This window comes from Triticum aestivum, chromosome 1B (genome assembly GCF_018294505.1).
Source record: "Triticum aestivum cultivar Chinese Spring chromosome 1B, IWGSC CS RefSeq v2.1, whole genome shotgun sequence".
Lineage (NCBI taxonomy): Eukaryota > Viridiplantae > Streptophyta > Magnoliopsida > Poales > Poaceae > Triticum > Triticum aestivum.
Genome location: NC_057795.1, coordinates 633,271,943 through 633,294,760, shown reverse-complemented (window position 1 = coordinate 633,294,760; position 22,818 = coordinate 633,271,943). Strand labels below are relative to the sequence as shown.

General features: G+C 46.3%; 2 protein-coding genes and 1 pseudogene across 2 annotated transcripts; 2 read left to right on the top strand and 1 right to left on the bottom strand.

Annotated features, from left to right (window-relative positions):
- The first annotated feature begins 1,916 nt into the window (after window positions 1-1,916).
- On the top strand, window positions 1,917-5,762 carry LOC123143831 (phytochrome-associated serine/threonine-protein phosphatase 3-like; annotated as a pseudogene).
- Window positions 5,763-6,197: 435 nt separating this feature from the next.
- On the top strand, window positions 6,198-8,473 carry LOC123143820 (protein PLASTID MOVEMENT IMPAIRED 15). Its single transcript, XM_044562817.1, has 2 exons — window positions 6,198-6,596; window positions 6,692-8,473. Exons 1-2 carry the CDS (start codon window positions 6,420-6,422, stop codon window positions 8,471-8,473), a joined length of 1,959 nt encoding a protein of 652 aa, XP_044418752.1. The 5' UTR covers window positions 6,198-6,419.
- Window positions 8,474-8,485: 12 nt separating this feature from the next.
- On the bottom strand, window positions 8,486-11,804 carry LOC123143824 (uncharacterized). The gene is made up of 5 exons (XM_044562830.1): window positions 11,176-11,804; window positions 10,854-11,015; window positions 9,181-9,276; window positions 8,937-9,086; window positions 8,486-8,834 (listed from the first exon to the last, which is right to left on the bottom strand). The coding sequence occupies exons 1-5, from the start codon at window positions 11,680-11,682 to the stop codon at window positions 8,703-8,705; spliced, it is 1,047 nt and encodes a 348-aa protein (XP_044418765.1). The 5' UTR covers window positions 11,683-11,804; the 3' UTR covers window positions 8,486-8,702.
- Window positions 11,805-22,818: the final 11,014 nt, after the last annotated feature.

Sequence of the window (22,818 nt, the reverse complement as noted above, 5' to 3'; positions counted from 1 at the left end):
GGCGGCAGGAGTGGCGGACGGCCCCGGCGCCAGCGAGAGAGGGGATCGAGCCAAGCCAGCGCTGGCTATCTGGCTTGCTCATGTCTGTAACGGCTTGGCAGACAAGCCGTCCCGAGCCGACTCAGTTTTTTGGAAATTGTTTGTCACAAGCCGAGCCACAGCTAGCCTCGGCTCGAATTTTCCCGAGCTTCGCCGTCGATTCAATACAGACGGCACCAGTTCTCTTCTAAAGAAAAAGCAAATACATGCATTTTTTTTTGAGGAATAAGCAAATACATGCATGATATGTTAAGTTGCACTCAACGATCGGCCTAGGCCCATGGTTTTTTCTGGGCCGTAACAGACGAGTAGAATATTCAGCGTGTTAATGGCCCAAAGCTACATGGGCCCAACTAGCACTGGGTCCACTAAAGGCCCAACTAAACTTTTGCCGAATATAGGCCCATATAAGTTGTGGGCCTGGCGCAAAGTGTGAAGGCCCCACTGGCCTTTCAGGCCCAAAAAAGTTGTAGGCCGGCCCAATTGTGGCCCGCTAAAAAGCAGGCCAGTTAGAGGCAAATGTTTCGGCCCGGTCGACTACATCAAATTTTCTTCGATTTTTTCACATAGCGAATGATGGTAGTAACTAGTAGGAATTAAGAAGCTCTGGTGCATATATAAAGTTGAAAAATACATCAACTCGATTCCCAAACTTGTCTATGGGAGCAAACGTTGCAAATTCTATTTTATGACGCTTTTGCGTGGCGCCAATGTGACATCGGGTTCATTGTCGGTGGCTTCTAGAAGCGGGCAGGAGTGTTTTTTTTTTTGAAAAAACCCAAAATTTGTACCGAATCTCAAACCCTAAGTAGGCGACAGCGATGGTGTGGGTATTCTGGTCGGTGACCCTTGTGATCGAGGAGAACGTTCGCGGAGGTGGGTGGCAAATACAAACGCAATCTCGAGGTGGTGTGCGACCCCCAACTCTCAAATCCCTATTAGGATGGGCGCGCCAGTAAACCAAAGCTTGAGAAGGAGAAGCCATGGTACAAGGTTCACCTTGGAGGTGTACTGCAACCCCAAAAAATCCTCGTGCGTGCTCAATTCACCCTCTCTCTCTCTCTCTCTCTCTCTCCCTCCCTCTCGGTGGTTTGTTTGATGGTGTATTGTAAATGAATGGGAGAAGGATTTGATTTTTTTTAGGATGACGAGCTCGCCAACTTCGACTTTGGTTTGTCGCAATACTAGCTTGATCCTTATTACAATGAAGTAGAGCGTAGTGTACATAAGTGCGACCACCTGCTAGACCAAGCTCGCCGTGTGTGCAATCCTTGGACGCCATGGAGGCATACGAGGAGCCAACCATGTTAGAGCAAAAGAAAACCTTGTATTGGCACCCCAGAAACCTTTTACGACGGTCACCGACGTATTTGCCTAAAAATGCCATTACACCACTTCCCTCAAAGAAAAAGAAAAGATGTCATTAGACAACAACTTGTCACGCCATAGGCTTATTTGTGATATACGCTCTTCTTTTTGCTACTACCGCCTCATCCACTTATTCTACATAGCCTCCCTCTTTGCTTTGCTCATCCATTGACACACAACACCTCCTCGATGTCCAGCCATCATCGGTTACCATCAACCATCTAGATCGTTGGCCAACCCTTCTCCCTGCCCTCATTCTCTACCCTTGCTCCTCATTTGTTTCATCTTCTTCCTCGTCATTGATATATCTGCCTCGATCCCAAACACTATGGACCACATGTTTGAAACATATAGAATGGAAATTCATCACATCACATGGATATTTCATTTTTATGTAAGAAAAAAAAGCAAAACGTAGAAGGAAGTGACTGGCCTGACATGTGGGGCCAACAGGAAATCCCTATCCAAGATTTCAAGGCTAAAAAAAAAATTCCAAAAATAAAGGGGAATTGAAAATTCATGCTCCTCGTCCTCGAGCCCATTCCCTTCCCCTCTCTCGCCGCCTGCTTTGATTGGATCGAAAAACAAAATCGTCGCTCCCACCAAAACCCAATCCCCAATCCGCCGAAACCCTAGCGGCGACGAACGGGAGGCCGTAGCCGGGGGATTCCAGCGCTCCGGCGAGATGGATTTGGATCTGTGGATCGTCAAGGTCAAGGAGGGGCAGCACCTCGCCGAGCACGAGCTCCAGTCCCTCTGCGAATACGTACGGCCTCTTCCCCCTGCCCCCTTCCGATGCCCCAACCCCGCCGGCTTCCCCTCCGGCGTTTCGCCACCGTCCGGCGCCGCCGCCTGGCCTAGGTGCCGGAGGTCTCAGTGGTGCGGCTCTACTCTGCTGTTCAGTGAGCTGAGCTGAGTGGCTGATGCTCTTGTGTGTGTGATGATGAAACCATTTCAGGTGAAGGAGATCCTCATCGAGGAGTCCAACGTGCAGCCGGTCAACAGCCCCGTGACGGTGTGCGGCGACATCCACGGCCAGTTCCACGACCTCATGAAGCTCTTCGCCACCGGCGGCCATGTCCCCGACACCAACTACATTTTCATGGTCTCTGGCTCCGCTGTCCGTTTGGTGGTTTATACTGGACTGGCCATCCTGGTTGCTGAACTGAGCTTGTGTTGACTTGCAGGGCGACTTTGTGGACCGCGGGTTTAACAGCCTCGAGGTCTTCACCATTCTCCTGCTTCTAAAAGCTAGGTATGCCATTGAATGTCTGCTGGGGCAGTTAAATGACTGTACTTGCTCCGCACATTTATCATGTAGGTACTTGAACCTCATTAACATAGTACTTTATGATGTGCTGTTTAATTTGCTCCTTTTCCCAAACAGCACCTTCATAGTTTTCCAATGTTGTTTTAGCTTGCTGTCATCGGTAATTCAGTAGTATGCTGTAGTCAGTGATTCAGCACTTGTGAGTTCATATGTAACTTTGCTAGGATGGTTGTCTCCACCTAAGGGATGTTTGAACATTCAGGAAGCTAAACTTGATACCCCTTCGCTGTAGAATGGAACCACTGCTTCATGCTTAATGAAATTTCTCAGCATTAACATACTTGCTGACTCCATATTCGACAATGGTTAACACCGCATATTTCTGTTCGAATCCAGTTTATTTTCTTCACACTTGAAGAGTAATTTCAATTCCTCGCAAAACAAAAAGAAGACTTGCTTTCAAATAGCTTGGTATCACGACAAAATTATTTTTCTATTTATTTAGTTTCATAATTATCATTAGGTATCCTGGCCACATAACCCTTCTGCGTGGAAACCATGAAAGCAGACAGTTGACGCAGGTACAATCATTTTGTAATATTCAAATGCTATTTCTTTTCTCAGTTTTTTAGTTTGTCTCACGTGCTTCTTTTCTAACTGGAACTAGAATCTCTCTTATTCTATTTGCTTTGAAGCTTTATGCTGGTTAACCAATACTGTCATGTGTTGTGTGTATCCTAAGGTTTGTTTCTTTTTTCAGGTTTATGGTTTTTATGACGAGTGTCAGAGGAAGTATGGGAATGCGAATGCATGGCGGTATTGCACTGATGTTTTTGACTACCTTACTCTTTCGGCGATCATTAATGGCACAGTAAGTTACTTTGAGTAAACATGTTAAGTCCTAGGTTCACATGATGATAAGTCATACTTAGTGACATACTGAATATTTAGGTCCTCTGTGTTCATGGTGGCCTTTCACCTGATGTACGCACAGTTGATCAGGTTTGTCATTCTATTCACTTTTGGCTCATATTTCTGAATTGATGCTTTCATTTACACTGCTGTGGTGAAATCATGATTTAAGATATAGTTATCCATATTTTCATGTGTCAAATTAATTCTTGTACTTCATTTATGATTTATTCAATTAGTTCAATCATCTAATTTCCCTTTGAGTAGCTTCCTATGTTGTTTGAAGTGTGTACCAGTAGCATCATCAAAAAATACATGGCTCCTAGTGTACTATAATACTCCCATCTGTTGTCTTCATGTGGATTGTCTTCTGTTAGAGTCATCTTTGTTATGCTTGTTTATCTTTGGTGATAAAAATAGACTTCACACCGTACATATGTGGAAAGCGGTACTTCTGTGAAACTACTCACTAGGAGGAGAACTATGTGTATGTGATTTGATTTCCCTGTTATATGAGACTGGAGCGTTTAAGACAGTGCCCAGTGAAATACCAAACCAAAATTGCATATCTCATGAGTAATTTTAAATTTGTTGTGTCCAGATGCGGATAATTGATCGCAACTGTGAAATTCCTCATGAAGGACCTTTTTGTGATCTGATGTGGAGTGACCCAGAAGAGATAGAGACATGGGGTGTTAGTCCCCGTGGAGCAGGTTGGCTTTTTGGATCACGGGTGACAACCGAGGTATGGCATATTGCTCTTTTCATTTCAGGTTGTCTCCATATAAGGTTTTTACTGATGCTTGTTGTTCTGATGCAGTTTAACCATGTTAACAATCTTGAGTTAGTTTGTCGGGCTCATCAACTAGTCCAGGAAGGCCTAAAGTACATGTTCCAAGACAAGGGACTTGTAACTGTGAGCTCTCCGTTTACACATGTCGAATTGTCCGAGAACTTGCATGTAGTTCCAGATGCTCACTGTGTATTTCTGTATTTTTTTTTCCAGGTGTGGTCTGCACCTAATTATTGTTACAGATGTGGGAATGTTGCTTCCATACTAAGCTTCAGCGAAACTATGGTAGGTCATTCCATCATCACTACCAGACTTAGTTCTTCATTTGTGTTTTATGTACTTTATGTCTACTGCTGTCTTCGCCTGCAATAATTTGCTAGACATGCTTTATTGCCTTCAAAAATTTCAAGAATCCGTTCGTACTCATGCTTTGATAGGTTCCGTCAGAAACCTTCTTTAGTCTATCGGTGAGGTATATAGTGATAATTTCACTGTTTTGTATATGAACCCTGGAGCTTTTGATAGCATATCCAGATAGGGAACACAGGCTCCGGAGTAGTAGTACTAGTACTGCAGCACAAATTGCAACAGTTCCTGTTATGATTGATGAAGTCACTCCTGTATTTCTGTGTACTCTTGATATTGACAAACTAACAGTAATAGGAGTCTGAAGAAGTAACTTAGTCTAGAGTAAACAACCGAATAGAACCTGAGATTCTGAGAAGGAACAAACCATTCCAGCTCCCAAGCTGTAGACTTGTCAACAAACAAGCAAGTGTGGCTTGGTTGGTAACAAATGAACTCGTGCCTGCCATCTTTCCCTGATAAAGGGAAGCAGAGATCATAACAATAAATAATTACAACAATCTCCATTCAATTCCCTTGTGTGGCAGTACCTGATATGTTATTATCCATACCATGCTTTTCAGTCCTGTTAAAAAAAGGAGATTTGTTATGTCATCTTTTGTATCTTGATGATTTTATCGACCCTTTTAACTCCGTTGGCAGGAAAGAGATGTGAAGATCTTCAGAGACGGACGAGAACAACCAAATGCGAGGGCCGAGAAGTGCGGTCCCGTATTTCCTTTGACCTCTTTTGTACATTATTTTTTGGTGATTTTTTCACTTCTGGTGTTCATTGTTGTAGCTCCAGCCCACAGTGCATTCGGATCATCTGATGCATTTTGATTTCACCGCCTGTCTTAACCTGCTGTGTACAATAGATTACTGGGAGCATAGCTGCCAATTTGCCCCGTTTTTGTCCTTCATAGCCTGTCCACACCTAAGCTCACAATTCTGTATTTTAGAACCAACTTGTGCATTTCTAGAAGATATGATGTATGAACACATGGAGGAGGATGAAATATTGTTGTGTGTGCATGGCGTTGTATCTTGCTCAGCAGTCAGCTGAAGAACTCTGTTGCCATAGTTAAATTCCACGGCGAACCATGACATTTTTTTTTTCTGAAGCTTGTTTCATTTCTTGTGCGATGAAGCATAATGATTCAGTAACAGATGGGTCTTTTCCACGCTGGAAACCGCAATCTGTCTGGCAACGCAGATTCACTGAAATGTAAACAATACCGAACTGAAAAACCATAACGAAATCCTTCAACCGAGATGCGAATTCGCCAATTCACGCCTCGCGAATTCTTGGTGAACCACGACGGAGTGCTAGTTAGTCCCAAGCTGCCTCATTTCCAAACGCAGTCTAGTTCTCTCCTCCTAGTCTCATTGGCCCAGGAAGAGCAGAAAGCTCTTCTTCCGGACCATCGAAAACTCCACGTTTAGACGCTGTCACCAATGTAAAATAGCGTTATACTATGATGTAAAAAATCACCGCAGCGGCACGCTGTCGTCTGACTCCACGAGAAATCCCCCCGGGCTGGAGACAAACCCCGGCCAAATCACATTCACGCCGCTGTCAGGAGTGAGGCTGGCGGGAAGGAAGGCTTGGAGTTGCCATGCCTCGGTTTGTCACCACGCAGAAGCAAGAATGTATTTAGCCTGGCTGGCCTCCGTCGCTCCGAGCAAACGATGGCGGCGATGGAGGGCGGCGCGAGGGTCCGGACGGCGCGGGGCTACGGCGGCGGCAACGAGTCCGTGTCGGTGGGCGACGGCATGAGCATCTTCGGCCAGAGCCAGAGCCAGAGCATCGACGTGCGCCGGCGCGGCAAGCCCCGGCGGCGAGCCACGCTGCCAAAGGTCGTCAAGGTAGACAGACTTGCTCTCAGAGGCTCCGTCTCCATCCCAGTTCTTGGTGTTCGGCTTGTTGTACTGATGATATCCACCGTGGTGACTGCGTGCAGAACGTGTCGTATGATGTCAAGCAGGTGGCGAGGTCCGGCTCCGGCACCGATCGGCTGCCGCACCGGCGTCCGCCCGCCACGCCGGAGAAGGAGAAGGAGAAGGAGAAGGAGAAGGCGCGTGTGGACCCTGAGCTGTTCGCGGGCAAGACGCTGGAGCAGCTCGTGGAGCAGGCCCACGCCAAGGCGGGGTCGCACGGGCCGGACAAGGACAGAGCGCGCGTCGTCGCTGCCCCGGAGCCTGAGCTGCCGGCGGTCGTGGACAAGAAGCAGCTGGAGCGGCAGGGGTCTCGCAGGTCCGAGCTCCTCAAAGTGCCGCGCGCGAACGTTGCCGGCCTCGCTGTGGACGTCGGTGGCGCTCGGCCGGTGGAGTCGAGCGGCGGCGCGACGTACGCTGAGGTGATGCGCGAGCTGGACCGCGTCAAGAGGGAGCTGCGGGAGCTGCAGCGCGAGGTGAAGGCCGCGAGGGAGGCCAAGGGCGGCGTGGCCATGGCCGAGGAGGAGGCGTCGTCGGCGGCGACGAGGAGCCCTGGTTCGGTCGGCGCCCACGGCGCCAAGGAACGGGGCGCCGACCACGAAGCGAAGGAGGTGCGCGTCGCCTTTGAGCTCACCGGAGCCGGCCGGTCGTCTGCGAGAGATACAGAGGAAGAGGTGACGAGGTGGACGCCACCGACCATGGGGCTGCAGAGAGGCGCGGCCATGGGCCGGCAGAGCGTGTCGAGCGAGCTCGAGGCGTGGCTCACCGCGGCGAGCTCCGACGACAGACGGCTCCGCCACGGCTTCGGCCACTCCTCGGACTCGGAGATCACCGACGAGGGGCACGACAGCTCGCCGTCGCTGCAGGCGGCGGAGGCCAAGCTGGACATGGCGCGGGCGGAGCTGGAGTCCGCCAAGGGGGAGAGCCTCCAGTTCACGGCGTCCATGGAGCGCACGCGCACGGAGGCGGCGCGGCTCGCCGAGGAGATCGGCCGGCTGGAGGAGCAGGAGAAGAAGGCCGGCGCGCAGGTGCGGCAGCTGGAGGCCGCGCTGCGCGACGCCAAGTGCCGGCTGGGCGCTGTCACGGCCGCCGACGAGATGGCCGGCGAGATCCTGGCCGACCTGGAGGCGACCCTGCGGCAGCTGGAGGAGGAGACGGAGGCGGCGGAGAAGGAGAAGGCGCTGACGGAGCAGGAGGGCCAGGTCGTCCAGGACGACGCGGACAGCGTGGATGCCGAGGTCGCGGCCGCCGAGCAGAGGATCAGGGGTTCGATCAGGGAGCTGGAGGCGGCGAGGGCGTCGGAGGCCGCGGCGACGGAGAGGCTGAGGGCCGCCGTGGAGGGCGCGGCGGTGGAGAGGGCGTCCATGGCGCCGCGGAGGTCCGGGAACGTGACGCTCCCGCGGTTCGAGTACGAGTACCTGACCGGCCGCGCCGAGGTGGTCCGCGCGGTCGCCGACAAGAAGGTGGCCGCGGCGGCGGCGTGGGTGGAGGCGCGCCGGGCCGGCGAGAAGGAGATGATCATGCGCGCCGAGGCGATCGAGAGGGAGCTCGGGCTAGAATTACAGGCCGTGGACGACGAGAGCGTGGCGGGGCAGCAGAGGCCGCGCGACGGCCTGCAGCGCGCGCACACGTCAAGGAGAGGAGCCGTGATGGTGAAAGGCTCGTCGGCGGCGACATCATCAAGAAGGAAGACGCCACCATCGCCATCGCCGCCGCAGTCGCCACTGGCGCGGCACCCGCGAGGGCAGTCGTCCCTCGCCATAAGGAGCTACCTGAAGCTCGTCGGCGGGAAATGCACGAGGCCATGACTGGAGACGCAATTCAAGTCGACGCGGACAATATCATTTCTATATGCATGTGTGCCAGTGTATTCTTCTTACAACAACAATGCGCATATGCAGAGCATCAGAGGGGGCTGTACGAGCACAACTACGTATACAAGAACAAATACCCTTTCAGATACGATATGAAATACATGTATTATACCAGCTGAGGAAGAAAAATTGTGTGGCGTAGTGAGGGATGTATGATCTATCTTCATGGTTTTGAGACGGCGACCTTGCAAAGTGGGCAGGCGTTCTTCCGGGAGAGCCACTGCTTGATGCAGTGCACATGGTAGCCGTGCCCGCAGCTCAGCTTCCCGATCTCTTCGCTTGCTTCAAACTCTTCCTGAAAAATTGCAATAAGTTCATGTTAACTTGTGAAGAGCCGATGCTGATGTGACATTGTGACATGGGGACTGAATCGAAAGGAGGAAGTTCGTCGTCATACTTGGCAAATGCTGCAGCTCCGCTCCGTCTCTGTTGAGAAATGTTTGCGGTCGAACGGCAGGTGTTTGCCAACCCTAAGGCCGCGAACAATCTCGTCTTCTCGCAGCCCTGTGCTTACGTAGCCGATCCTGTCCTCGAGCGCGAGTAGCTCCTGTCAAATGATGCAACAATGTTCTTTGTTAAGTAAAGACAGTGGTGTGCAATCTTAAATCTGTTGCAGATGATGGGCAGCAGAAAGGGGGTACCTCGTAATTCATGTTATCGACATCGAGGCGCCAATCCTGATATTGATCATACATGCCCATTCTTCCCAACAGCAGTCTCGTTCGAAACATCATTATCTGAATGTTGTAAAGGATAATACTGGATGTTATATAGTACTCCCTCCGTCCGAAAATACTTGTCATCAAAATGGATAAAAAGGGATGTATCTAAAACTAAAATACGTCTAGATACATCTCCTTTTATCCATTTTGATGACAAGTATTTCCGGACGGAGGGAGTAGTAACAAATAACATGGGTTCAAAGTGCATGCTACATATCTCCATTAGCAGAAGTACTCAAGGGATCTAAAGAGCTTGTGGGTGACTGACAGTGAACTGGGACAACCTATGAAATGACCTGATGCCAACAACTAGTGTACTCCCTCCGTTCCTAAATATTTGTCTTTTTAGAGATTTCAAATGATTACCACATACAGATGTATGTAGACATATTTTAGAGTGTAGATTCACCCATTTTGCTCCGTATGTAGTCACTTGTTGAAATCTCTATAAAAAAATATATTTAGGAACGGATGGAGTAGAACAGAAGAAAAACAGCTCCATAACTGATTAGTACTAAAGTGGCACGACAGCGTTGTCTCAACAAGCAGGAAACTAGCAAAAAAATAATGTAGTACTCTGATCAAGAACTACTAGATACTCCTTCCGTTCAGTGTGTAGATTCAGTCATTTCAGCGACAGTTAATTCCGAACGGAGGTACGTAATATTTTTCTGTATCTGAAGTGCAGAACTCAAAACTACCACCGAAGGCCACTTTTTGACCAACGAACATGCAAGTTCATATTGTAAAGTTTACTTGCTCAGGCATTCAAATCCTTCAGTGTGCTCACCCCATTCTAAAAAATCACATTAAACAATGAACCAAGTTTACTTGCCCAGGCATTCAAAATCCTCCAGTGTGCTCACCCCATTCTAAAAACTCACATTAAACAACGAACCAACCATCCATCCCAGCAACATGGCAACTAGTTAACCAAAAGAATCAGCAACATGGTTGTTCAGCCCAGCCCAGCACAATGATTCATCATCTGTGTGTGTAAACACAGCAGGGAAAGGAAAGGGAAATCTGCATCCACACTCAAAGGGCTCCCTGCCTCTGCACCTAACATATCTACCACCATCACCTGCTCTCATGTGCCTCCATCCAATCCGCCGCGTGCCTGCGTTGCGTGTCGTATAAACATAACTACGTACCAGCCAGGGGTGATAAACTACTATACTGTACCAATCCTAGAGCTGCAACCAACCACTCCAGGTCCAGTATAGAACGTGTGAGTGAGGATCGTTTTGTAGGGTGGTACCATGTGAGTGAGTGAGTACCATGGCGTAGAAACAAAAATGCCAAATCAGCATGGACCATGGGCTGCATATGATGGGCTGCTAGTAGAGGAGTATAAGATTGAGCATGGACCCGCTGAGAGTCTGAAACTGTCTATGGTGGATGCTATGAGATTTGCCCAATCGGAATGGTTCTTGTGGAATGTGGAGGACCGGCCTATCGTGTACTACCAACAATGATGAAATGAATGCTGGATGGAAGTAGCGTACTGGTGTGAGCTTTTGTCGGTGAGGTTGTTCACGGGGTGGGGGGAATGAAATGGTGCTTGGAATGGAAGGGATGTTGGAGTGTACCTCTTCGTCGGTCCTGTCGTAGGGGTGGGCGTGGCGGTGGCGGCCTGAATGCGGGAGGTCGGCGTCGTGGAAGGGCATGTGGAAGCGCGGCGGCGAGTCCATGAAGGAGGTGGATATGTGCTCCCGCATGGTGACCCTGCGCGCCCGCTGCTCCGCGGTCCTCTGTTAACCGGAAATCGAAACTCGATTCAGAACGGGATGGAGATTCAGTTGGATTTCGGAAGAGGAGCAAAATTCGTTCGAAGTTTCAGCAAGGAGAGACGCAAGCTAGGCATCTCCACATCTGAAAATCATTTAGAAGCAAGGAGAAGGCAGTACAAACCTCCCGGTGTCGCCTCTCCCCGTCCCCGCGGCGGCCGGGAGCCGCCGTGTGGTGGTGGCGCGCGACGACGCAGTCGACCGAGGACGCCTCGGCGGCGAAGGGAATCCCCGGGGTGCAGGTGCACCACACGTCCCCAGCAGCCGCGACGCCGCCTCCTCCGCCGCCCGCGACCCTCGCGCCCCTCCTCTCCCTCCGCCTCCGCCGCCGCTGCTGCCGGCTCGCGCGCCACTCGTCGTCGTCCTCCTCCTCCCCTTCCCCCTCCTCTTCCGCGGCCGGGCGCACGGAGGCCGAGGCGGCGACGGGCGCGTGGGCCCGGGACGCGGCGGCGGACGCGCAGCCGAGGTCGCGCAGGCGCAGCGCGAGCCACTGCTGCTGCTTGCCCCGCGGCGCCTCCTCCTCGGGCCCCCGCGGCGGGGGAGAGGAGGACGAGGAGGCGCCCTCGCCCCGCGCGAGCAGCACCCGCAGCGCCACCCGGCGCCGCTCCGCCGACGCGCCGTCGCGGGCCATCGGAGCGGAGCAGGCTCCCTTTGGGCGCGGCGCTCGTGCGGCTCTGACTGACTGCTCGCGGTAGGGTAGGTGCGGCGGGCGGGGGCAGTTGGTTGGTTATTCACTTATTTGGGAGGGACGGGCAGAAGAGAGGAGAGCAGGCCGCCGATGGACTAGAAATAGGGAGGAGCGGTCGTCGGCCCGTCGGCGTTGTGCGGGGTGCCGTTGGATCCTGATCGGACGGGCGGGGACCGGGCCCTGGGGCGCTGGGCGGTCCACGGGGGGTCAGTGGGTCAAGGAAAGCAGCTGAGGCGGCGCTTGAACGGAAGAGTAGGCTCCCCCTGCGTTCTGCTTTGGTGGATAAGGATTAAGGAGGAAGATTCTTAATTAGGCTCGTGCCTGCGTCTGAGGCCAACTCCACAGCAGAACCCGATTTTGTCCGGTTTTGTCCGTATGGGGCAAAATCTGGCCCAACGGACACACCCAAACGGACAAGGACGTCTGTTCGCGTCCGTTTTTGTCCGTCTTAATCCCAAACCTAGACCAAAATTGAGCCACGAACGCTCTCGAATGGACAGAAAACGAATGATCTTCTCGTCCGCTCCCGTCCGCCCCTGTCCGTCCTCTGGCCCACAATCAGTGAGACGAGAGCTACCGCGCGGCCTGCGGGACGGGACGGAGAGCAGCAAGGACGGGGCGGGGTGGCGCGGCCAGCCCGGCGCGGCGCGGCGCGGGCGCGGGGGCGAGGCCAGCCCGGCCGGCGAGGAGCGGTCGCAGGCCAGCCCGGCGCGGCAGAGGAAAGGGCGGCCACAGTCTAGGGCTCTGGGGTGTGCGCGAGGCGGCATAGCAAGCTCGGGGCGAGGCGGGACGGACCGTTTTTGGGGTGCCAGGGGCCTTCTGCGCGTTGGGCACCAATGACCCATACTACTGTCCGCCCTCCGGACGTCCGCCAAAAAATCGCACCCTAAACGGACAAAAGCGGACGTCCGGATGGGGTCTAGCGCTGGAGTTGGGCTGATTGGGGTGATTGAGCCGTCCACCTCACCTCTCCCTTTCGTCGACCAAACCAACCGTGGCAGCATCGATGAGATGATGGACGCTGCGCGGCAGGCAGGGAAGCCAATCAGTCGACCGGTTTGGCTCTGCATTGTACTAGTATTTGCATGCAATCATCAGATGGGATGGGATGGGACTGGGCGTGCGCGTCATCGTCTTCAGACGTCCTCTCTTTGTGGGCTACTGTACTGCCTACTCATCCTAATTCTGACTCGGAACCTGGAATTAACTACGCCTCGCTCTCCACGCTTTTCTTCTAATATACTGTATATAAGAAGAAGAAAAAGAGGACATGCATGAAAAAAATGTAAAAAGGAGGCAAACATGACAAAAAATTAAAATAAAAGACAAGTTTGATAAGGAATAAATAGTGATGAAACAGGTATCAATACCTATGACATGTATGGCAAGAAATAGTGATGAAATAGGGGCGCAAGTACCTGAGTCAACAGGAGACCATAAAAAAAAATCATTTGCAGACAAAAAAACCTATTTTTATGATTACAAAATCATGTATCTTTTTAACAACATTTTTAACTCTTCATGTATTTAAGAAATAGCTATAAATTCTCAGATTATAAACAATTTTTGCAAAATTAAGAGTGTGTGGTATTTTTTTTTCTCCCGTTGCAACGCACGGCCCGTTTTGCTAGTGTGTACATACGTATAGTTCTCAGTTCCGGTTTAGAGAACATTCTAGAATGTTCTCAGCCAGTTTTACCAGTTAAAGGTTCCTATCCAGGTTTCTACTCTTTTTTTTCTTCTTTTCAAGTTTATTTATTAAAAAGAATGTTGATAATAATAAAAAATACTTGTTTTGAAACATTTTCATGATTAAAGAAAACAAAGTGTTCTCCTTTTCCAAAACTATTCACATACTCAAAAAATGTTTGCGTTTTCAAAAATTGGCTCGTGTTTTTAAATATTTGTTTGGGAGTTTCAAGAAATGTTTCAGTTTTATCGCATATTCAAAAAATGTTCATGTTTCTAAAAACTGTTCTTTTGTTTTTCGAATTTTGTTAGTAGGTTTAAAATAATAAGACCGCTTAAAAATCACATATTAGTAAAATATATCTTATTTTTAAAAATCCGTTTGCGTTAATTTTTTTGAAAAAAATCACATATCAATAAAATGGTCGTTATTTTTGAAAAACTGTTTGCTTTTTAATTTTTGTATTTTCAAAAATAGTGATAATAAAACAAAAAATATTGGCATTTCCAAAATTTCTTGTGCATTTTCAATTTTTTGTTCAGGGGTTCAAAAAAAATGTCCGTATTTTCATATTTCGTTTGGGAGCTTCAAAAATTGTTTGAGTTTTCAAAAGAATCTTCAAACTTTTAAATGTATTGGCGATTTTAAAAAGTGATAAAAATGTTTCTCGCTGCTTTGTATTCTTTAAATGGCCACCAGATAAACTGGCTAGCTATGCGCACGCACCAGCTAAAGGTCCTGTGTTAAATTCCGTTCTGCGCTACAGTGACTATTTGTAGGAAAACGCAGCAAATAGGAGCTCCCCAATAGGCATGTTCTGCTTTTTTTCTTTTCTTTGATTGGGCCATGATACATCTGTAATGTATGTGTAATTTTTGATTGTTTCATGCTATTATATTATCAATCTTGAATGTTTTATGTTCAATTATATGTAATTATATAAATATTTTAGGACTAACCTATTAACCTAGTGCCCAATGCCAATTGTTGTTTTTTGTTTGTTTGTTTTCGCTTTTCAGGAAATCAATACCAAATGGAGTCCAAACGCTATGAAACTTTTTGACAATTTTTCTGGCCAAAGAGACTCTAGAAGCTTCGGGAGAAGACCCGAACAATCACGAGGGAGCGACAAGATTAGGAGCCGCGCCCCCAGGCAGAAGCCCTCTCCATATCTGAAAATCAACCAGAAGCAAGGAGAAGGTATTACAAACCTCCTGGTGCCGCCTCTCCGCCTCTCCGTGGAGGCCGGGAGCTATCGTGGGGTGGCGCGCCACGACGCAGTCGACCGAGGACGCCTCGGCGGCGAAGGGTATCCTGGGGTGCACGTGCACCACACGTCCCCAGCAGGACGCGACGCCGCTTCCTGCACCACCCACGCCCCTCCTCTCCCTTCGCCTACGCCGCCGCTGCCGGGCCTCACGCCACTCCTCCGCCTTCTTCGCGTCCGGGGCCGGGGGCACGCTGGCAGAGGCGGCGACTGCTACGTCTTGAGCTTGCGTTGGTTTTCCTTGAAGAGGAAAGGGTGATGCAGCAATAGTAGCGTAAGTATTTCCCTTAGTTTTTGAGAACCAAGGTATCAATTCAGTAGGAGGCTCCTCAAAAGTCCCACGCACCTACACAAACAAACAAAGAACTCGCAACCAACGCAATAAAGGGGTTGTCAATCCCTTCACGGCCACTTGCGAAAGTGAGATCTGATAGAGATAGTATGATAAGATAAATATATTTTTGGTATTTTATGATATAGATTGGAAAAGTAAAGATGCAAATAAAAGTAGATTGAAAACGTATATGATAAAAGATAGACCCCGGGGCCATAGGTTTCACTAGTGGCTTCTCTCAAGATAGCATAAGTATTACGGTGGGTGAACAAATTACTGTCGAGCAATTGATAGAAAAACTAATAATTATGAGATTATCTAGGCATGATCATCTATATAGGCATCACGTCCGTGACAAGTAGACCGACTCTTGCCTGCATCTACTACTATTACTCCACACATCGACCGCTATCCAACATGCATCTAGAGTATTAAGTTCATAAGAATAGAGTAACGCATTAAGAAAGATGACATGATGTAGAGGGATAAACTCATGCAATATGATATAAATCCCATCCTTTTATCCTCGATGGCAACAGTACAATACGTGCCTTGCTGCCCCTGTTGTCACTAGGAAAGGACACCGCAAGATTGAACCCAAAGCTAAGCACTTCTTCCATGGCAAGAAAGATCAATCTAGTAGGCCAAACCAAACTGATAATTCGAAGAGACTTGCAAAGATAACTCAATCATACATAAAAGAATTCAGAGGAGATTCAAATATTTCTCATAGATAAACTTGATCATAAACCCACAATTCATCGAATCTCGACAAACACACCACAAAAAGAGTTACATCGAATATATCTCCACAAGATAGGGGGAGAACATGGTATTGAGATCCAAAAAGAGAGAAGAAGCCATCTAGCTAATAACTATGGACACGAAGGTCTGTGGTAAACTACTCACAACTCATCGGAAGGGCTATGGTGTTGATGTAGAAGCCCTCCGTGGTCGATTCCCCCTCCGGCGGAGCGCCGACAAAGGCTCCAAGATGGGATCTCGCGGATACAGAAGGTTACGATGGTGGAAATTGTTTTTCGTTGGCTCCCTGGATGTTTTCGGTGTACGTGGGTATATATATGAGGAAGAAGTACATCGGTGGCCGCCAAAGGGGCCCACGAGATAGCGGGGCGCGCCCAGGGGGTGGGCGCACCCTCCACCCTCGTGGCCTCCTCGATCGCTTCTTGACTTGCACTCCAAGTCCTCTGGATCATGTTTGTTCCAAAAATCACGATCCCGAAGGTTTCATTTCGTTTGGACTCCATTTGATATTCCTTTTCTTCGAAATACTGAAATAGGCAAAAAAACAGCAATACGGGCTGGGCCTCCGGTTAGTAGGTTAGTCCCAAAAATGATATAAATGTGTAAAATAAAGCCCATAAACATCCAAAAGGGGTAATATAATAGCATGGAACAATCAAAAATTATAGATACGTTGGAGACGTATCAAGCATCCCCAAGCTTAATTCCTGCTCGTCCTCGAGTAGGTAAATGATAAAAACAGAATTTTTGATGTGGAATGCTACCTAGCATAATTCTCAATGTAATTTTCTTTATTGTGGCATGAATGTTGAGATCCAAATGATTCAAAATGAAAGTTCATATTGAGAAAAGAAACAGTAATACTTCAAGCATACTAATGAAAGCAATCATGTCTTCTCAAAATAAGATGGCTAAAGAAAGTTCATCCCTACAAAATCATATAGTTAGGCTATGCTTCATTTTCGTCACACAAAAATGTTCCCAAATTCTACACCCCTGATGACAAGCCAAGCAATTGTTTCGTACTTAAATAATCTCAAACTTTTTTAACTTTCACGCAATACATGAGCGTGAGCCATGGATATAGTACTATTGGTGGAATAGAATATGATGATGGGTATTGTGTGGAGAAGACAAAAAAAGAGAAAGTCTCACATTGACGAGGATAATCAATGGGCTATGGAGATGCCCATCAATTGATGTCAACATGAGGAGTAGGTATTGCCATGCAACGGATGCACTAGAGCTATAAATGAATGAAAGCTCAACAAAAGAAAACTAAGTGGGTGTGCATCCAACTTGCTTGCTCACGAAGACCTAGGGCATTTGAGGAAGCCCATTGTAGGAATATACAAGCCAAGTTCTATAATGAAAAATTCCCACTAGTATATGAAAGTGACAACATATGAGACTCTCTATATGAAAAACATGGTGCTACTTTGAAGCACAAAATATGAGACTCGCTGTATGAAGAACATGGTGCTACTTTGAAGCACAAGTGTGGAAAAAGAGATAGTAACATTGCCCCTTTTTATTTATTTTCTTTTTTTCTTTATTTTCTTTTTCTTTTTTCTTTGGCCTTTCCTTTTTTTCTTTTGGCCTTTCTTTTTTTTCCTTTTTGGGGACAATGCTCTAATAATGATGATCATCACACTTTTATTGATTACAACACATGAATTACAACTTGACACTAGAACAAAGTATGACTCTATATGAATGCCTCCGGCGGTGTACCGGGATGGTGCAATGAATTAAGAGTGACATGTATGAAAAAATTATGCATGGTGGCTTTGCCACAAACACAATGTCAACTACATGATCATGCAATGGCAATATGACAAAAGTAATGCGTGTCATGATGATTAACGGAATGGTGGAAAGTTGCATGGCAATATATCTCGGAATGGCTATGGAAATGCCATAATAGGTAGGTATGGTGGCTGTTTTGAGAAAGATATAAGGAGGCTTATGTGTGATAGAGCGTATCATATCACGGGGTTTGGATGCACCGGCGAAGTTTGCACCAACTCTCAAGGTGAGAAAGGGTAATGCACGGTACCGAAGAGGCTAGCAATGATGGAAAGGTAAAAGTGCGTATAATCCATGGACTCAACATTAGTCAAAAGAACTCATATACTTATTGCAAAAATTTAGAAGTCATCAAAAACCAAGCATTACACGCATGCTCCTAGAGGGATAGATTGGTAGGAAAAGACCATCGCTCGTCCCCGACCGCCACTCATAAGGATGCACAATCCAAGGACACTTCATGTTTCAAATTTGTTACACAACTTTAACCATACGTGCATGCTACGGGACTTGCTAACTTGAACACAAGCATTCTTTAAATTCATAATCACCCAACTAGCATGACTTTAATATCACTACCTCCATATCTCAAAACAATTATCAAGTATCAAATTGATCATAGCATCCAATTCACTTTCTATGATAGTTTTTATTATACCCAACTTGGATGCCTACCATTCTAGGACCACTTTTATAACCATAGAAAATACCATGCTGTTCTAAAAGACTCTCAAAATAATATAAGTGAAGCATGAGAGACTATCAATTTCTACAAAATTAAGTTAACGCCGTGCTCTAAAAGATATAAGTGAAGCACTAGAGCAAAAACTATCTAGCTCAAAAGATATAAGTGAGGCACATAGAGTATTCTAATAAATTCTAATAAAGTAGGATTCTCCCAAAAGGTGTGTACAGCAAGAATGATTGTGGAAAACTAAAAAGAAAATACTAATATCATACACGACGCTCCAAGCAAAACACATATCATGTGGCGAATAAAAAATATAGCTCCAAGTAAAGTTACCAATGAACGAAGACGAAAGAGGGGATGCCTTCCCGGGGCATCCCCAAGCTTAGGCTTTTGGCTATTCTTGAATATCTTGGGATGCAATGGGCATCCCCAAGCTTAGTATTTTGCCACTCCTTATTCCATAGTCCATCAAATCTTTACCCAAAACTTGAAAACTTCACAACACAAAACTCAACAGGAAATCTCATAAGCTCCGTTAGTGAAAGAAAGCAAAACCACCACATAAGGTACTGTAATGAACTCATTATTTATTTATATTGGTGTTAAACCAACTGTATTCCAAGTTCTCTATGGTTCATACCACTTAATACTATCCATAGATGCATCAAAATAAGCAAACAACACACGAAAAGCAGAATCTGTCAAAAACAGAACAGTCTGTAGCAATCTATAACTAACGCAAACTTCTGGAACCCTAAAACTCCTACAAAAATAGGAAGTCCTATACAATTTGTCTATTGATCTACAGGAAAAGGAATCAACGCAAAATCACGTTTCTGTGATTTAGCAAAACTAATTTCGTGCACGCAAAGTTTCTGTTTTTCAGCAAAATCAAATTAACTATCATCATAGGTTATCCTATAGGTTCTACTTGGCACAAACACTAATTAAAACATAAAAACACATCTAAACAGAAGGTAGATGCAAAATTTATTACTAAACAGAAACAAAAACAAAAAGCACAAATAAAATTGGGTTGCCTCCCAACTAGCGCTATCGTTTAACGCCCCTAGCCAGGCATAACAGCGAAGATAGATCTAAGTAGTGCCATCTTTGGCACTCGATTCATAAGTAGCTCACATGATAGATTCATAAGGTAATTTAATTTTCTTTCTTGGAAAGTGCTCCATGCCATTCCTTAACGGAAATTGGAATCTAATATTCCCTTCCTTCATATCAATAATCACGCCAATTGTTCTAAGGAAAGGTCTACCAAGTATAATAGGGCAATAAAGATTGCAATCTATATCAAGAACGATAAAATATACGGGCACCAAATTTCTATTTGCAACAATGAGAACATCATTGATCCTTCCCATTGGCTTTTTAATGGTGGAATCCGCAAGGTGCAAATTTAAAGAGCAATCATCAAGATCATGGAGACCTAGAATATCACATAAAGTTTTCGGAATCATGGAAACACTAGCACCCAAATCACACAAAGCAAAACACTTATGATCTTTAATTTTAACCTTTATAGTAGGTTCCCACTCATCACTAAGTTTTTTAGGTATAGAAACTTCCAAATTAAGTTTTTCATCATAAGATTGCATCAAGGCATCAATGATATGTTTGGTAAAAGCTTTATTTTGAATATAAGCATGAGGAGAATTAACAATGGATTACAACAAGGAAATACAACCTTCTAAAGAACAATTATCATAATCAAATTCCTTGAAATCCGAGATAGTGGGTTCAATGCTATTTAAAGTCATGACCTCTCCAATCCCACTTTTACCAAATTTAGCATCAAGATCTAAAAACTCCGAATTATTGGGACGCCTTCTAACTAAAGTTGACTCATCTCCAGTCCCATTATTATTAAGATTCATATTGCAAAACAAAGATCTAATAGGAGACACATCAATAACTTTAAGATCTTCATCATTATTTTCATTGAAACTAGAAGAACACGCCTTTACAAAGCAATCTTTCTTAGCACACAATCTAGTGGTTCTTTCCTTGCACTCATCAATGGAAATTCTCATTGATTTGAGAGACTCATTGATACCATGTTTAAGAGGAGTAGATCTAAGTTTAAGAGAATCAACATCAAGCGAAAGTCTATCAACGTTCCTAGCCAAATCATCAACTTTGAGCAATTTTTCTTCAAGCAAAGCATTAAAATTCTTTTGAGAGATCATAAATTCTTTCACACTATTCTCAAAATCAGAGGGCATCTTGTTAAAATTACCATAAGAATTATTGTAGGATTTTCCATAATTATTAGAGGAATTACTAGGGAACGGTCTAGGATTAAAGTTTCCTCTATAAGCATTGTTTCCAAAACTATTCCTACCAACAAAATTCACATCCATAGATTCATTATTATTATCAATCAAAGTAGACAAGGGAATATCATTGGGATCAAGAGGAGTATTTTTAGTAGCAAACAACTTCATAAGTTCATCCATCTTTCCACTCAAAACATTAATTTCTTCTATAGCATGCACTTTTTTACTAGTAGATCTTTCGGTGTGCCATTGAGAATAATTAGCCATAATATTATCAAGAAGTTTTGTAGCATCTCCTAAATTGATTTCCATAAACGTGCCTCCCGCGGCCGAATCTAAAAGATTTCTAGAAGCAAAGTTCAAACCGGCATACAAATTTTGTATGATCATCCATAAATTCAAACCATGAGTAGGGCAATTGCGAATCATCAATTTCATTCTTTCCCAAGATTGGGCAACATGCTCATTGTCGTGGAATTAACACGTCAGATGTCCTAGTGAGAGGACTTAGTCATGGAGCCATCGCAATGAGATTAGCAAAAAGGGGTTAAACCGGACAAAGGAGACGGGGAGTTTATACTGGTTCGGCCCCTTGCAGTGAAGGTAAAAGCCTACGATCCAGTTGTGGTGGAATTGATGGGTCTCGATGAGCAGGGAGCGAATCTGCTTTACCTATCTCTCGAGTTGTTGTTTCTTGTCCATGAACCTCCGTCGGGTCGTCCCTTTATATACATAGGTTGACGCCCGGCCAGTTTACAAAATCTCGAGGCCAGCTCATACAAGAGTCCGGCTCGGTTTCTTCCTTTCCCTAACTTACAATACAAGTTACACATCTCAAGTCGGTTTACATACATGGGCCCTAATCAGCCATTGGGCTCTCTAAGCTTCTGTAGTAAAGCGCCATAATCTTCATCTTCATGGGCTTCTATACAGACGACTCCTTGTGAGTATAATCCGGCTCCTCCTGGGCGGTTTACACTCAGTAGTTATATCCTCAACATTAGGCCCTAGATTGGTTTGAACTTGTTCATGTCAATCTTCAACTTAGGGGAATTCTGATTTGAACATCTTCGTGTTGACCTTGTAAACCGCCATGACGTCATCTTCTGAAATCGCCGTAAACCGCCATGACATCATCTGCGTAAAAAAACTCATAAATACTTTCCTTTATTAATTAATCTCCGAAGACCGAGGCGACAACTGTGCCCCATCCTCCGTTTCGAGCTTCTCGATTCTCGCGCTTGCCTACTTATCCATTCGCCTTATAAATAGGCCCAGGGGTCTTTTTCTTTTCCCCTTCTGTGCCTCTTCTTCCTCCTCGCGACACCTGAACCCTAAAGCTCCGCCACCGCCTTCATCCTTCGAGCACTGCATCAACAAGGCTGCTGATCAACCTGTTCTTGATCAGATAAAATGCGACGCACCTCCGCTGCCCCGCAGCATCTGTAAGTACTCCTCTTTCCAAATATTAGATCTGCATTAGGGTTTAGCTGTTCGTCGGTGTTCTTCATCGTTCGTCCTTTTTCTCTCCTAGATCTCATAGATAGATCTGAAACTGATAGCAAAGGTGAACGGTGATAGTTTAACACCCCTAGTCGCCCTTAGAAACCATTTTTTACTGCTTGAGATCCCGTCCGAGCATGTGCATTCTTCTGCTATTGCAACCTTTAGGTTTAGAATTTATCCCCCTTTGTAGAACTGCGGTAGATCCAAAATTATAGCTTTATCCTGTGAAACCTGTTTCTGCAGCACTTAGAAATTTTCATATCTGTTTCTTCTATACCACTGTAGGCGGTTTAAACTTTAGAAAATGATAATCCGTCAGGTACCATTAGCCCTCACTTAAACCGCCAACTTTACCTGGACATCAGTATCCGGTTTAACGTGCACATATGCTCTGTTTGACCCCTTCCCCCGGCTTGATGCCGGTTTATGCAAATCAGTCTTGAACTATGATCCGGCGTTTGAACTTCTTTTACAGCTTGTCATCAAAAATGACCAAACAGTTCTTTTCTTGCAATTGGGCTCCCTCCCGGGTTACAGAAGAGCAACTTACTGGGTATGTTGTCACTGGCGCTTTAGCAAAGCCAGAAATCATCCATTGGAGAGTCCCTGGTACTGAGAATCCTCCTGAACCTCAAGATGGAGAAGTAGTTGTGTTTGTACATCATCTGGACCGAGGGTTTAGCCCTCCCGGATCAAAAATTTCCGTGATGTTCTTGCCATCTT